The sequence below is a fragment of the Meles meles genome, chromosome 12 (assembly GCF_922984935.1).
Source record: "Meles meles chromosome 12, mMelMel3.1 paternal haplotype, whole genome shotgun sequence".
NCBI classification, from domain to species: domain Eukaryota; kingdom Metazoa; phylum Chordata; class Mammalia; order Carnivora; family Mustelidae; genus Meles; species Meles meles.
Genome location: NC_060077.1, coordinates 56,129,363 through 56,144,534, shown reverse-complemented (window position 1 = coordinate 56,144,534; position 15,172 = coordinate 56,129,363). Strand labels below are relative to the sequence as shown.

The 15,172-nt window shown below is 43.6% G+C and overlaps 1 protein-coding gene across 2 annotated transcripts in view; it reads left to right on the top strand.

Annotated features, from left to right (window-relative positions):
* The first annotated feature begins 6,063 nt into the window (after positions 1-6,063).
* Positions 6,064-15,172, top strand: part of GAREM1 (GRB2 associated regulator of MAPK1 subtype 1) — a 204,307-nt gene continuing 195,198 nt past the window's right edge. For both annotated transcript variants that reach the window (XM_046024860.1, XM_046024859.1), the window contains exon 1: positions 6,064-6,617. In XM_046024860.1, the coding sequence (XP_045880816.1) occupies positions 6,497-6,617 (121 nt within the window). In that variant the 5' untranslated portion in view covers positions 6,064-6,496. The remainder of the gene's footprint in view (positions 6,618-15,172) is intronic.

The following is a 15,172-nucleotide window of genomic DNA, read 5'->3' as shown; positions in this document are numbered from 1 at the left end:
AATTTGTAACTAGGGATATTTTTGGAATATCCCTATAATATCTGTATTATTTGATTATCTCTTTAAGAAAGGCATATCCTGGGGCACCTGGGTGGCTCAGTGGGTTAAGCCTCTGCCTTCAGCTCAGGTCATGATCTCAGGGTCCTGGGATCGAGCCCCGCATGGGGCTTTCTGCTCAGCAGGGAGCCTAGTTCCTCTTGTCTCTCTACCTGCCTCTCTGCCTACTTGTGATCTCTCTCTCTCTGTCAAATAAATAAATAAAATCTTAAAAAAAAAAAAAAGAAAGGCATATCCTGGGATGCCTGGGTGGCTCAGTTGGTTAAGCCACTGCCTCTGGCTCAGGTCATGATCCTGGAGTTGCAGAATCGAGTCCCACATCAGGCTCCCAGCTCTGCAGGGAGTTTGCTTCTCCCTCTGACCTTCTCCCCTCTCATGCTCTCTCTTTCTCAAATAAATAAAATCTTTTTTTTTAAGGCGTATCCTATATCAAAAGCAAGAAAGGAACAGATGACAAAGTAAATTTCTGAATATGTTTATAAATCCTTCCTGAAAGTACCCATATGAGATATGTTTCTTCATGGTACTTCACTTATCCATTTTCTCAATAAGCTAGATTAGATAGATAGACAGCTAGATAGGTTAAAGAAAGAAATATCTATCCATCTATCTACCCATCTATCTGTCTATCTCATCTATTGAGAGAATGTCCCTACTGAATGCCAGGTGCTAGGCGTGCAGACAGTAAAGCAAACCCCTCTGAGGGTAACGTCTTCGTAAGGGAGACTACAAATTAACAAACAATAAGCTAACAATATGTTAACAGTTTTAGGAAATGTTGTAACTGATAGTCTAGAGCTACCTCTCCAGTTCAGTGGCAAAAGTGCACATCTTGATCTCAATGGAATTCAAATTTTCAGGTGAATGAACAAAATCTGGCGCCAATCGGGTAGTAAGCATTGTTGTTTTCTAGACTCGATAAATGAATAATAATTGTTTATAATTCCAAGATGCAGTGACCTATTAAGCAATCTAGAGCGAGAGGATGACTCAAGACTCAGCTTGTTAGTCAAGTTGACAAACATTAATTGAGTACTTTCCATGTGCCAGGCTGGGAGGCAGGAGGCAGAGAAACAAAGGTGAATAAAATACACTTTCAGCGGCCACGGTTAATTGCTGTCTAGCAGCGAAAGGTAACATAAAAACAGATAATAAACCATAGTGCAATTAGTATAATTACAAAGGGGTATTGCCAGGTATAGTGGTGATACAGGAAAAGAACTGGTCAGCATCGAGGAGAATGTCCCTTCTCCTCCACAGAGGATTCTCCCAAGACGCCAGTCGGTGTCTAAAACCAGGGGCAGTGCCAGACCCTTGAGCACTGTGGAATATGGTTTTTTCCTATACATACACATCTACGACAAAGTTTACTTTATAAATTAGGCACCATAAGAGAGTAACAACAACTCTAATAAAACAGAACAATTATAAAAATGTCCTACAATAAGCTATGTAAGTGTAGTCTCTCTCAAGGTATCTCTTATTGTACCGTACTCACCTTTCTTCTTATGATGATGTGAGACACTAAAAAGCCTTTGTGAAGAGACGAACAGAGGTGAGCGACGCAGGCTTGAGACACAGGGGCAGGCTGCGACTGACCTTCTCGCCCCTGGTCGGAAGGAGGATCATCCGCTTCCAGATTGTGGTGAACCGGGACACAGACAGAAAGCGAAACCGCGCAAAAAGGGGTAACTACCGTAGGCGGAGCCAGACTAGGAGTTTCACAGGAAGAGAAAGGGAGAAAGGCATTCCATGCGGACAGAACGACCTCTTCAAGGGTGTGCCTTCGCATGGCACCTTGGGGCAACTCCAGGAAGATACTGCGGCTAGATCCTAGGGTGTCAGAAGGTGGTCAACCCAAATGAGGCTGGGAGGCAGACTGTCACATACGGGAAGAACTTACATCATGCAGAAGGCTTTATATTATATTCCACATACAAGGAGGATACAGATATGGCACAAGGTTTCAGTCAGGGAGTAACTTTTAAGTCAACTCTGGCAATGGTGTGGAAATTAATTGAAAGGGAAAAGAGTTTAGAGACCTAGAAAACCACTGGGGCTGTGAACTTTGATATCACACTTGACTACTAGCATATTATGTGCCCCAGGACACGCTGATATGAGGAAAACCAACATGTAATAATTTTATCTTTCAAAGCTGATAATACAGGGAATTAACAAGTTATGTATGTATAAACAGTAGTTTCACAGTTGGGAAGCTGTGAAGCGTCCCTCATATAGAGTCCTATAGTATCGTATGCCTGACTCAACCTTGGGTTTATCAACATCATTAGATCAGCATCTGAAGAGCCATCAAGGTCACTGCCTTGCTCTGCTATGTAGCAGGGCTGGTTCACTGTGGAAGAGGTTAACCCCACAGACTCTTGATTTGAGGAGTGAGGTCTCACAGCTCAGAGCAGGCACCTGGGTTTCCCGTTTGAGGAATGTTCCTCTAGTCCTTGTTCATATAAACTGTTCTTCCGTTTGTCTCTTCATCTTTTCTTTAAAATTTGCCCCCATTCAAAGCCACTCCTTCTTTTAATAAGAAGAGTAGTTACTTCCATAGCACTTCCTATGTGTCAGGCACTATACTGAATGCTCCACATATATTACATGATAAAATTCTCATATCAACCCAATGAGACACTATCATTATTATCTTGCTCTGTTCAAGCTGCTGTAACAGAATACCACAGACTGGGCGGCTTAAAAGCAACAGAAATTCATTTGTCGTGGTTCTGGGGGCTGCAAAGTCTAAGATCAAGGTGCTGGAAGATTCCATGTCAAAAGAGAGTCGCTTCCTGGTTCATACCCCTAGTCCCCTCCCAAAGGCCCCACCTCCAAATACCATCACTTTGGGGATTAGGTTTTATCATAAGAATGGTGTGTGTGTGGGGGGGGGGGGGGACAAACATTCAAATCTATAGCAATTACTCTCATTGTTTAGAGAAGGAAATGGCTAGTTGCCCAAGAACAGAGGCACTAATCATATTCATCCCATCAGGCTCTGGAGTTGGTATTTTTAATCACCATTAATAAGTTGCCTCTCACAAGTCTCAATTTTATAAGGTATCTCATAGGAGACAAGGGACTGACACATGGAAATTTGCCTTATAGAAAGCTTTTCTTAGCTACTCCCTTCTCAATAACCTACAAATCCTGTAAGTTTTGTCCCTGCACGCAGTTACGCCTTTATCTACATGGTTTTGCATTGGTCCAACAATCTTTTTTTTTTTTAAAGATTTTATTCATTTATTTGACAGACAGAGATCACAAGTAGGCAGAGAGGCAGGCAGAGAGAGGAGGAAGCAGGCCCCCTGCCGAGCAGAGAGCCTGATGTGGGGCTCGATCCCAGGACCCTGGGATCATGACCTGAGCCGAAGGCAGAGGCTTTAACCCACCGAGCCACCCAGGCGCCCCTTGGTCCAACAATCAATCTTAAAACATAATTAAACATAATTAATTAAAACATATAATTAAAACATAATTCCTCATACCATGTGTGGAAGTGCAGTTCAGCTAGGTGGAAAAATCATTTTCCTTACAGCTTAACCAAAACTCTCTCCATATCACACATAAGATCTTTCTGTAAGCATTCTCCTAGGACAGGAAGACTCACGTAAGAATTTGAAACTCATTAAAGTGTCTTCCCTCTAATACTCAAGATTACAATGAAACCTTTTTCTGCGAGGTCAGCAATAAGAGCAAATCTAATGTAAGTCCTTTATTGATTAAAAAAAAGTTGACTACATTAATCTTTTTACTTTTTATCTTGTCTTTAGGTCATAAGTCACCAATCCTGGCATGAGAGGGAATTATGGGAATTTTATTCCTTGAAGCTTTTAAAGAGGATATCATAACAGGAAAAAATTATTTTTTTTTAAGAAGTCTTTCTGTCATATAAGGTTTCAGGATTTACCTAGTTGAAGGACCTCCACCCTGTCCATTCTTAAATGTTTTCTATTTCATTTTTGGAGTCTGAACTTTATTTCCAAAAATAATTATTTAGATCATGATAAGCACGGGGTGATGTATGGAATTGTTTGAATCACTGTATTTTATATCTGAAACTAATACTGCACTGTATGTTAACCAATTAGAATCAAAACAAAAACTTAAATAATAATAATTTTTTAAAACAATAATTTGGATAGAAAATTAGCTGGCACTTAGCTCCTTATTTTTTTAAATTATTATTATTATTGTTATCGTTAAGTAAACTCTATACCCCATGTGGGGCTGAAACTCAGGACACCTAGATCAAGAGTTACATGCTCTACCTACTGAGCCGGCCAGGCACCCCTCACTCCTAGCAGTTTTTTTCAACATTCTTCTTTCTTTTTTTTAATATTTTTAATTTATTTGACAGAGAGAAATCACTAGGTAGAGAGGCAAGCAGAGAGTGAGGAGGAAGCAGGCTCCCTGCGGAGCAGAGAGCCGGACGCGACGCGGGGCTCAATCCCAGGACCCTGGGACCATGACCCGAGCTGAAGGCAGAGGCTTTAACCCACTGAGCCACCCAGGTGCCCCCAAAATTATTCTTTCTATGAGCAAAATCTTATAACTTTAATGGGCTTGTGATTCTGAGTAAAATAATATATTAAAATATTTCTCACTTTTCCCTAAGACTTTTTCAAAAAATTGATGTGCATGACACAGAGGTCAAAACTTTCAGCAAAAAATTTTTGTGAAAACTGTGGCCAATGCCTCCAAGTGAGAGGGCAAGGAAGGTGGGTGTAGAAGATTCTCGGTGTTGTTCTTCAGTTGCTAATGGAAGGGTTTGTTCATTGGCACAGACCTAAGTCAGCCTACTGAAAGGCAGCTGGGTGTTTTCAAATCCCCTTGGGTTCGAAAGCAGGCGCTTGTTCGGCCACACGCATGAAACACTGGATACGTGTTGGAAAAACAGAAAGAGCTGATATGCAACCGTTCCACCTGGTAACCACTCACCTCTGCTAGTGTAAAATAATGCTAAAAAAAAAAAAAAAAAAAAAAAAGATGAGCACACAAAGGTCGGGATCTGCTTAAAGAGGAACTCTACAGTACCTTTCCCTTCTGAGCTGCGTCTGCAGAGAGCAGGCCATACTGCAACACTGGGGGAAACAATTATTTACCACGGAAAGTAAGCTGTGGATTTGAATCCTAGCGCTGCTGTGTATAAGCGGTGCCATCTTGCCAAAGTACCTAATGTCTTGGTATGCGTATCCAGAAAACGGGAATTTTCCCAACTTTAAAGACTGGAAGAGAACTGAGAAAATCATGTGAAAACAGCTGGCCCCAGTAGGCTCCAGGTCGTTTGCTCTTTCCCTGGACGTGTTTATGGGGGTTGGTGACCTCCTACCCCGCGGTCTCCAGCATCTCAGTTCATACAACGAAGGTACTGAACCCAACGGTCACCTTCCCTTCTGTGGACACTGATCACTCATCATCGCCCTTCTCCATCTCGGTGCTTTGGCGTTGTCGGGGCTGCCCAGCAAAGTCTAGACTGTTAGGATTAACTTCCAGCCTCACTGGTAGAGTTGTGGGGTTGAGGGAGAAACGCCAAGGAGTGCTCCACGCCTGCCTTTCCCTCCCGGTCTCTCTGTGACACTCTCAAGAGGTGGACACCAAAGAGGTCTCTCCTGTGGCCTGTATTAGCCACTCCAGCGGCAGGGTGGGGAGTAGCACGGGACAGTGCCCGACGCCACGACTAGGGGAAGGACTCGCGAGCTCGCTCCGGTCGTGCTGGGCTCCCGGAAGGGCCCTGGGCGAGGAAGGAGTCTGGGCGCGCGCGGTGACGCCCGGGAGACTGCAGGGCGCGGGAGCCGTCGGACGGGGGAGCGAGAGCTAAAGCTTGGAGAGCGCGCCGAGCCAGAGGCTCCTGCGGCCGCGGCCCGGAGACTGACGCCCAGCCGAGCCCTCCGGGCTGCGGGAGGCGGAGCGGGCGGCGCCGGGGAGGCGGAGGCGGAGGCGGCGTCTCCCCGAGCTGCGCAGGCGTTGCTCGCACCTTGTTGGTCAGTGCTGGGAGCGCTGCTATGGCGTTTCTCAGACCCGCGGCTCCTCCTCACAAGCTCGAGGCGGAGGGAAGGAGGGGTAAGAGGAGGAGGCGAGCGGACGGCCGCCGCAGCTGCACAGCCGGGGCCAGAGAAGGAGGCGGAGCGGGAGCCGCTGCAGCCACCCCGGCCGCCGCCGCCGCCCGCAGGCGCGGGGCTGCTGCGAGTCCTCTCCGGGCTTGAGGGCACGAGGGGCGCCCCGGCCATGCCCCGCATTGGTAGCTGAGCCGGGCGCGGGCCCCCTCCCTCCCGGCCGCGTCAGCCGCCGTGCCCCCGGGCTGCCCGCGGCCGGAGTGCCCGGCGCCTCCCGCGCGCCCCAGACCGCGAGCGTGAGCAGTCGCGGCCGCCGAGGCGCGGGTGGTGCCGGCGGCGGCGGCGGGAGCGCGGGGCAGGAGGAGGCGGGGAAGATGGACCCGGCGCCCTCGCTGGGCTGCAGCCTCAAGGATGTGAAGTGGAGCTCGGTGGCCGTTCCGCTCGACCTGCTGGTCAGCACTTACCGGCTGCCCCAGATCGCGCGGCTGGACAGCGGTGAGTCCCGACCCGGCCGCCAGCTCAGGGCAGACCGGCCCGGACCGCAGTCTTGGCGCGGGTGTGCGCGCGTGTGCTGGGGTGGGTGGAATCGGGTGGGGAGTGGGCTGCCCGCCCCCCCGGCGCTGGAGTTGGCCCGAGCGGCTGCCGCAGCTCTAGCGCGTTGCTCTCAGCTATCCCCAGCAGCAGCTAGAGATGTGAAAATCAGAGCCCTTGCAGTATAATTAAAAAGGACGTCTTAAAAAAAAAAATCAACATTGGGGAAACCTCTGCAGATAGTAATTTTGGAGGCGAGCTGTTCCTCCTTACCCGCCTGCAAGAATTACTCAACCTGGGAAATCCTGAAGAGTTATCTTAGGCAACTTTTTTACAAAATCATTGTGCTTTGGGTGGCATCATTATTTTGGATGCTTTCCCCCCTGCCCCCCCTTCCCCCAGAAGCAGCAGATTTAAGAGGAAAAGCTCCTGGGTGACCACTGAAAGGGATCACATTTCTCAGAGACCTTTTATTACAGCTTGTCTGTTTTGTTTAACCGAACTGAAAGTAATTTGGGGCTGAGTGTAGAAAATGTTTTTAGCAGAAGTGATGGTATGCTTAAGGTGGTTATTAACACATCTCGAGTCTGGAAAACATTTAAGTCTCCAAAACCTGTATTGATTGGGAACCTGAGCTCAGAACTAAGAATGCTCCTATTTCCTGAAACTGACCACCAGAAACCAACCAAACACCCCCCAGCTGTTTGCTCTGCAGTGTGACATCCGCAAACAAGTGCATACTGTCAAGCAAGTAGACCCCTTCCAGTTTGAATTGTAACCTGTAAGGTGGCAATTTAGGTGTGTCTTGTCTTGTGTTTTCATAATAACTTCAGATGATTAGGGCTTCACATAATTTCATACTGTTTTCAGAAACATGCTTCGCAGTGGGGCTGCTGGAAGCCCTTGGGCCCAGGCTGGACGGCGAGCAGATAGAGCTGTGGTCACACAGGCCAAGTCAGAAGGAAGAGCGCTGAGCAGAAAGATGTCATTTCAAGTCACATGGATTTGGGTTACTCCTTTTCTGGAGTACAGGAGTGTGTAACATGAGATGTGTGAATTATCCAAAGGCATTCTCTTTTTCTTATCTGTGGGGTTAGACGAGACATTTGAAGTACTGGTGTGAGAAGTAACTGCAAGAAAGTTCATGAAAGCAATTTTGGCCATGCTTTCTAGCCTTGTTTGGTTGGACTTGGTAGTGGTGGGAATAAACTAGGAGTTTTCCAACTAGTAATAAGAACAGATGAACCCAGGAAGGAAAGGTGGTGTGTGTTGAAGCATTTCTGCTTGCAGTGGGGTGGGAAAGTGTTGTGTGTTTTAACTATGTATATGCAGGTCTGAATCTGTGTGTGTGTGTGTGTGTGCGTTCATATTCACAGTGTTTCATTTCCTCTTCCACTGTGCAAAATTATGTATATTGGAAGGTTTTGAGCGTCACCTTTTCCTACCTTCTCTCATCACTGCACACTGCCAAAACTTCTTACCTAGGCAGAGATCATTGATGCATGTGGTATAAAAGTCACCCAAAAGCTTCATTAAATTCAAAGTTTAAAGAGCCTGAATGTCAATTGCAGATAGAACTTTTAACTTTATTATCTGGTTTCTTATCCCTGTCATTCATAAGAAGGATCTGAATCAGCAGTATACTCTTCCCACACTTCTTTTTAAAATTAGGACGTGGGTTGCAAGTCTTTAACACTGTGTCCTTTCAAGCTGTGGAATGGATTTTGATCACTGTGTAATTCCCATTCTTGATTGTAAATTTTCTCTTATTATGCCTTGAGAATCAACAGTGGCACATACAAATTCGGAATCATAACCAAATACAGCTTTATACCTTGTTCCTTAACAGTCCCATCTTATTTAAAATTTTTCTTGTTTTAATAGCTGCATACTATTCCAGGAGATGGCTGTACTGTATAATCTAGTTCCTATGGTGGACATCAGTGGCTTCGTTTTTTTTTAAGATTTTTTAAAAAATTTGTTTATTTGAGAGAGAGAGAGAGAATGAGAGAGGGAGAGAATGAGTGGAGAAAGGTCAGTGGGAGAAGACGACTCCCCTCCGAGCAGGGAGCCCGATGTGGGACTCGATCCTGGGACTCCAGGGTCATGACCTGAGCCGAAGGCAGTTGCCCAACCAAGTGAGCCACCCAGGTGCCCCGCGGCTTCGTTTTTTTACTGTTATAAGTTGTGATGTAACGAAGGCCCTTACCCATAAATCTGTTTGTTTGGGTTGGTATATATTCCTGCCTTTCTGAATAAGTATGTGAATCTTTTTGAGTCCTTTATATCCACTGTCAAATTGCTTCAGGGTCTAAAGGTGATACTCATTTCAACTTCTGCGAAAATTGTGGGAGTACCACTCTCCCCCACAGCCTTACAATATTAGTTATCCTTAAACAAACAAACAAACAAAAACTTTGCTAATGCTATGAGAGGAAAGTGTTAGCTTACCAATTAAATTTGGATCGCCTTTCAAAGAGTCGATCATTGATTCCATGTTTGCTTTTAATCACATTTCACAGCAATGCTTACAACATATTCAGGGCATGTCGCCATGTTTATAAAAGCTGTAGCTGAAATCTCAGGTTTTGTGCTGTCCTCATTCTGTGTCCTTTTGCCAGTTTTAGCACTACAGGTACATTTCACACACACACACACACACACACACACACACACACACCCCATACTTAGACATGAAAGGTAGTCATTTTCCAAATCACTTATTTTAAAAGAGACTAGAAGGAAACTGAAAAACATGCCACTAGCAGAGGTGATGCCAAGAGGGAACTATTGGCTAATTATAAGCAGTCATTAAAGAACATTAAACATGTAACTTAATAACCTGGTTATTGAATGCCTACTACGTGCTGTACATTTCTAGGTGTTTGACGCATATTTGTTTCAAATCCTCAGCACCCCATTTTAAGGACTTTGGGAACCTGAGATTCAGAGACATTGAATAACAGACTTGGTAAATGTGCAGAGTGGGATTTTCAGCCAACTTTCTGACTCTAAAGAAAGACCTTTTAACTCAAACTTTACCTCTTCACACTAAATAGGAGTAGGTTTAAAGTAGGTTTAATGTCTACTCTAAATAGCCCCACTGTCTCTCTGAGAGCTTGAGGACCGGAAAGTCAATATTTTTCAAACAGTGTAGACACCGAATTAAGTGCTGCCCTCATCCATCATATTTAGACTACCTTCTGCTTCCCAAAGGAGCAGCTGACAAGACGTAAAGGGCAGTGGGGAAGAAGAGAGTACGAAATCAGAGAAAGAAGGAAAAACACAGTATCTGAGGGCTTGGATACGTAGCTGTGCCTGTTGGGATTCCTCCTCAGGACATTTGCCGTGCTTAAAACATTAACTACACAGGAAAGAACTCTCCAATTCTTTGCATAATGCATATTACACCTGAAATGCCAGTCAGATAGATATATTCAATATTGCATCCCCAGCGGTGAAATTTGTCATCGCATGATAAGAGAAATACAAAATAGAAAGCCTTCATGGTCTTGCCTCATGAATTTTTCTGGAAAACAAAGAAGAGTACTCAAGAAGTAGCAATTCTCCTTAGGAAGTAAGATACAAGCTTGTCAGCCAAGGGCTATAACCCCATCAGCAATGCAGTTGAGATTAGTTATTTAACCTGGTCCTCGGGCTTAGAAACTGTTGGCTGTAGAACCATGTTCAACAGATGGCCAGGAAGAGGGTGGAGAGAATGCTAATCCCCTCCCATCTCCCACCCATCCTAACTCACGACTGGGTAGGTGGGAAATTGTTCATTCTTTGTCTTTTCAGTTATTTCGTCTTGGAAAGTCTCCAATGGTTAGTCTATAGCAGTGTTCTTCCACTTTTTTTGTTCCTGTAGCTCCAAAAAAATCCTGTAGAAGTCTGTACCCTAGGCACATTTTTAACGTGATTGCTAAAACTTTTCATCTTAAGTTTAAACAGTTGCAAAGGATGACATTTTTCACCATCTTATAAATTTTGACCTTTTAAATTGTTACATCATTAAAATACTTTAGTAGGTCTATAATGGATTCCCAGTATCATTCGTTTTTTAAAAATGCATGAATAAGTTCTTCTTAAACAGTTAAAATCTTTATACCCTTTTTCCTTCTTAAATTCATATTTTCGTTGTCCTTCCCTTACAGAATTCTATCCAAATCTAATAATATATTTTTATGCTTGAAAGTGTCTTATCTATCAGTCATACTTTCTTTCTGTAACAAAAATATATATAAATTGAAACCTAGTATTATATTTTCCTTTTGACCTTAGGGCTCTTCCTATTTAAATATTTCAGGTCATTTGAAATGAAGAATCAGAGATTACCTGATTTAGAAAAGGCATTGCAACCCAGATGCTGAAGACTCCCTCCTCTACAGCATTAGCGTTTTTATTTGTTTCTTTGTTATTCACCCTGAGGTCTTTACACCCTGGGGTAATGCAGTTTAGAAAGATCTAAAGATACATTGTTTCTGTAAAATAAGTGAAGGGTCTTTGTGATGGGGAGGTAGGTGGTGGAGGACAGCTTCCTTTCATCCTGGGATGGATGTCCCTCCATGATAGCCTTGATCCCAGGCTAATCAATTTTTAGACAAGAGACTATTGGGAAGTTGGGGTGCTGGAAATGGACACCCTTACAGCTGTGATGGAAGTATTGGCTTTGCATCAAACATGTAGCCCTGTTTGAGAATGCTGACCTCCATCAATGAAAAATGAGTTCATGACCCTGTTTGCTGAAAGGAAGAGGACTACCAAGTCCTGGAATGACTGGAAGGGAAAAGAAGACGGTAGGAGTTGGAGGCAGCTGCAATGATGCATCAGCAGCAGCCTCTCCTTTCCAGCTGTGCAGAGGAATCAGAGCTGGTGCTCAGCCCCAGGTGTGTTGGTGCTGGGGAGCTTGGTCCTTGCTTTGTGCCGAAGTGCTTCTCTAACTAGCATGTATGTGCCTGGAAGGCTGAAGGAACAGAGGCATGGACACTCTGAACCCTGCGAGGCTCCATGTGGCCGTTAGCAGATGTCAAAGGTGTTTCTGTTCTCAAAATCTCCATGACTGGTGTGTGTGTGTGCGTGCATGTATAAATTCTTTTTCTAAATTAACTTAGTGTCAGTCTTTTTTTTTTTTTTAAGATTTTATTTATTTATTGACAGAGATCACAAGTAGGCAGAGGGGCAGGCAAAGAGGGCTAGGAGGAAGCAGGCTCCCTGCTGAGCAGAGAGCCCCATGTGGGTCTCAATCCCAGGACCCTGGGATCATGACCTGAGCTGAAGGCAGAGGCTTTAATCCGCTGAGCCACCCAGGCGCCCCTAGTGTCAGTCTTATTCCTAGAAGATCTGCTTCCCCATGGCTTCATTACCCCTGACATTCTGTGTTGTAAGAGGGTACATATGCCCTGGATTGGAGAGACAGTAGTTGAAAGAATGCTGGGTTTGGAGCCTAGAAACCTCGCCACTCAGGTTCACGGACTGACATTTCATAGTTATGGACCTTAGTGATACCCCTTTGATTTGTAGAAATCTCATGCAGAAGAAGATGTACATTACCTGGTCCATGTATCTCATAGTTACTGGTTAATTTGTTTCTCAATGAGCTCATATTTAGTAGTAGCCCCTGCTATGTGTCAAGCCCTGTTACAGGTTTGGGGATGGTAAACCTGAACAAATCAGGAAGATCTGTCCTCATGCATCCTGCATTCTTGTGTATCTGCTTACTATGAGAGTTAAATGCAATAATATATGTGAAAGACACATGTATTGCAAAGCAGCATACATAAGATTGGAGTAGTGGCAGTGTAGACCAGTTGAGAGGGAGGCTTCAGATGTATCAGAAAGGCACTGGATAATTCTTTATTATTTTTGTACAGCTAAAGATACCAAGGGAGGCGCTCAGGGTGACATCACTCTGTTTCCTTCTGAGTATTTCAGATCTGGTCATCCACCAGTTATAAAAAGGTGGTGTTAAGGTCTTTATCACAGAGAAAGTTAGGAGCTAACTAACCCAAGATTGGGTTTGGGAGAGACCAGAGAAGGAAGTTAGGAAAGAAACTTTTCACTTCATCCAGCATCACATGTAAGTCTGAGCAAATGCTACCAAGACCCTTGAACCTGTTTCTAGTAGATATGTTTCTAATAGACACTCATCGCTACTTTTCGTGTCGTGATGGTTTTCCGAGTACTTACGTGACTGTTAGCAGGAAGGGAATGCCTTGAATAATGTCTTATACCAAGTGGGTGATAAAGTCTCTTGAATATTCTTTCATATACCAAAGTCTTTCATTTTCCTCTAATTGACCATGCCTACAAACTAATGAAAAAAGAATAGGAAGGGGTGTGTTTGGGGGGCGGTGGGCAGGGATATGCATTCAGACCCACAAGACAAGATTTGGACATTGCTCCTTGAGTGCTCTTGCTTTTCAAGTGAGATGGCTGTTTTGAAAACCCTAAGACACTCTGGCCATCTGTGAAAGGAAACTGGTGTGATCATTGTGATCGACTGTGTCATAGTTTAAAGAGCATAGTTGAGTCTCCTTTGCTCTTTTGGCTGCCTTACTGAAACAGTAAGTCCTAGTAGGCCAGCTTGTAAACTCGTTATTTTTGAGATTCCTGGGGTATCTGTCTTGGTACTACTGAGCTGCAGTTCTAGGCGGACTCATAAACTTCTCTGGTCTTCAGCAGGACGATCAGTCTTAAGAACATCAGCTATTGGGGCGCCTGGGTGGCTCAGTGGGTTAAGCCGCTGCCTTCGGCTCAGGTCATGATCTCAGGGTCCTGGGATCGAGTCCCGCATCGGGCTCTCTGCTCAGCAGGGAGCCTGCTTCCCTCTCTCTCTCTCTGCCTGCCTCTCTGTCTACTTGTGATCTCTCTCTGTCAAATAAATAAATAAATAAATCTAAAAAAATAATTAAAAAAAAAAAAGAACATCAGCTATTATGTGTAACTTGAAAAATAACTTTTATTGCTGGATTATGTATTACTTTTGTCATATTTGACAAAATAGAAAATACCTGTTAAAATATTTTAAATCTCATGGGATTTAAGCCGTTTAGAAGACATTTCCACAAGAAGATGCTCCCCCACACTTCAGTGCCCAGCCCTGCTCCTTAGTGGCACAAAAATGTTTCCTTGAGTTTCAGGTTAAAGGTATCTACAGTTATTTTTGCTATTTCCCAGCTCCTAGCACAATTCCTGGTATATGAGAGATATTTCATAAGCAGTTAATTGCGTGAATGAGCAAACCTCAGAATTAAACATTTCAGGTCCCAAATGTCTGTATTACTAAAGCATCTATGACTTCTGCATGTTTGAAATACAATTTCACTTTTGTTTCAGCTGGGATAGACATATTCGTAAATACATAAATTGGAACTAAGATGGCGGGTCCTAAAAGAAGCAGTAGGGAAAATAAAGACTTAGTGGACTGTCATGATGAAATAATGATTCTTAGGATCATTAGCTATTAATATTTAAAAAAATTATTTCTGGAAATTACAACTCTTTTTTAGATTCTTTGCTTTCTCGCTTGTTCTTTTGTTCCAAAATTAAAATGCCTCCTTTACGTATTACATGTAGCTGTGTCACTGAATGTTTAATTTTATATGGACTGGAATACCATCAATCTTTGGAATTAGTCAACTCTTTTTTTTTTTTAAGATTTTATTTATTTATTTGACAGACAGAGATCACAAGTAGGCAGAGAGAGGCAGGCAGAGAGAGAGAGAGGAGGAAGAAGGCTCCCTGCTGAGCAGAGAGCCTGATGTGGGACTTGATCCCAGGACCCTGAGATCATGACCTGAGCAGAAGGAAGAGGCTTTAACCCACTGAGCCACCCAGGTGCCCGTGGAATTAGTCAACTCTTACAGTGTAATGAAGAATAGGACCGATCAGATACTCAGCTAACCATTTAACTCTCCAATGTTTCATCTTCTCAGGGTACCAGGGATTTTACTTCTAAGCAAAGTAAGCCACTTGGTTTAAATAGTGTTATAAAACTACAACTGCTAATTTGGTACAGTTGTCATCTTACTAGAATAGCCCAAGATTGACTTGAGACCTTAGCGCCTTAATTCCAGACAATGAGTTTCCTTTTATGCCCTTGTGGAAGTACTACATGGTGGTAAAAGAGGGAAAAAATAATGTTCCCAAGCATTTTTCCAGTTTTGTGGATGAACTACTTTGTTATTAAAGGGCAAGTCATTTTAATTGATTCTGCTAATTCTTAAACCTAGTTTGAAGTATTTAAATACGACTTGGGCTTTGATGGGTTAATAGTTGTTTAATAAATACCAAGTTATTGAATTTAAAATGCAATAGGAAGTCCTATAGCAATGAAGATATTTGTTATGTAGGCTAATATTTAACATCTTCAGTAAGTTGTTATGATTAGGAGGGAATGTGAACAGTGCTTAAAGATGTATCCCTGTGAATATATAAAATAAGTTATGTTCTGTTGTTTTTCTCCACTCAGTAGAGGAAAACTTCTTGGTCAGACATTTTGTTTTTCAAATATGATGGCT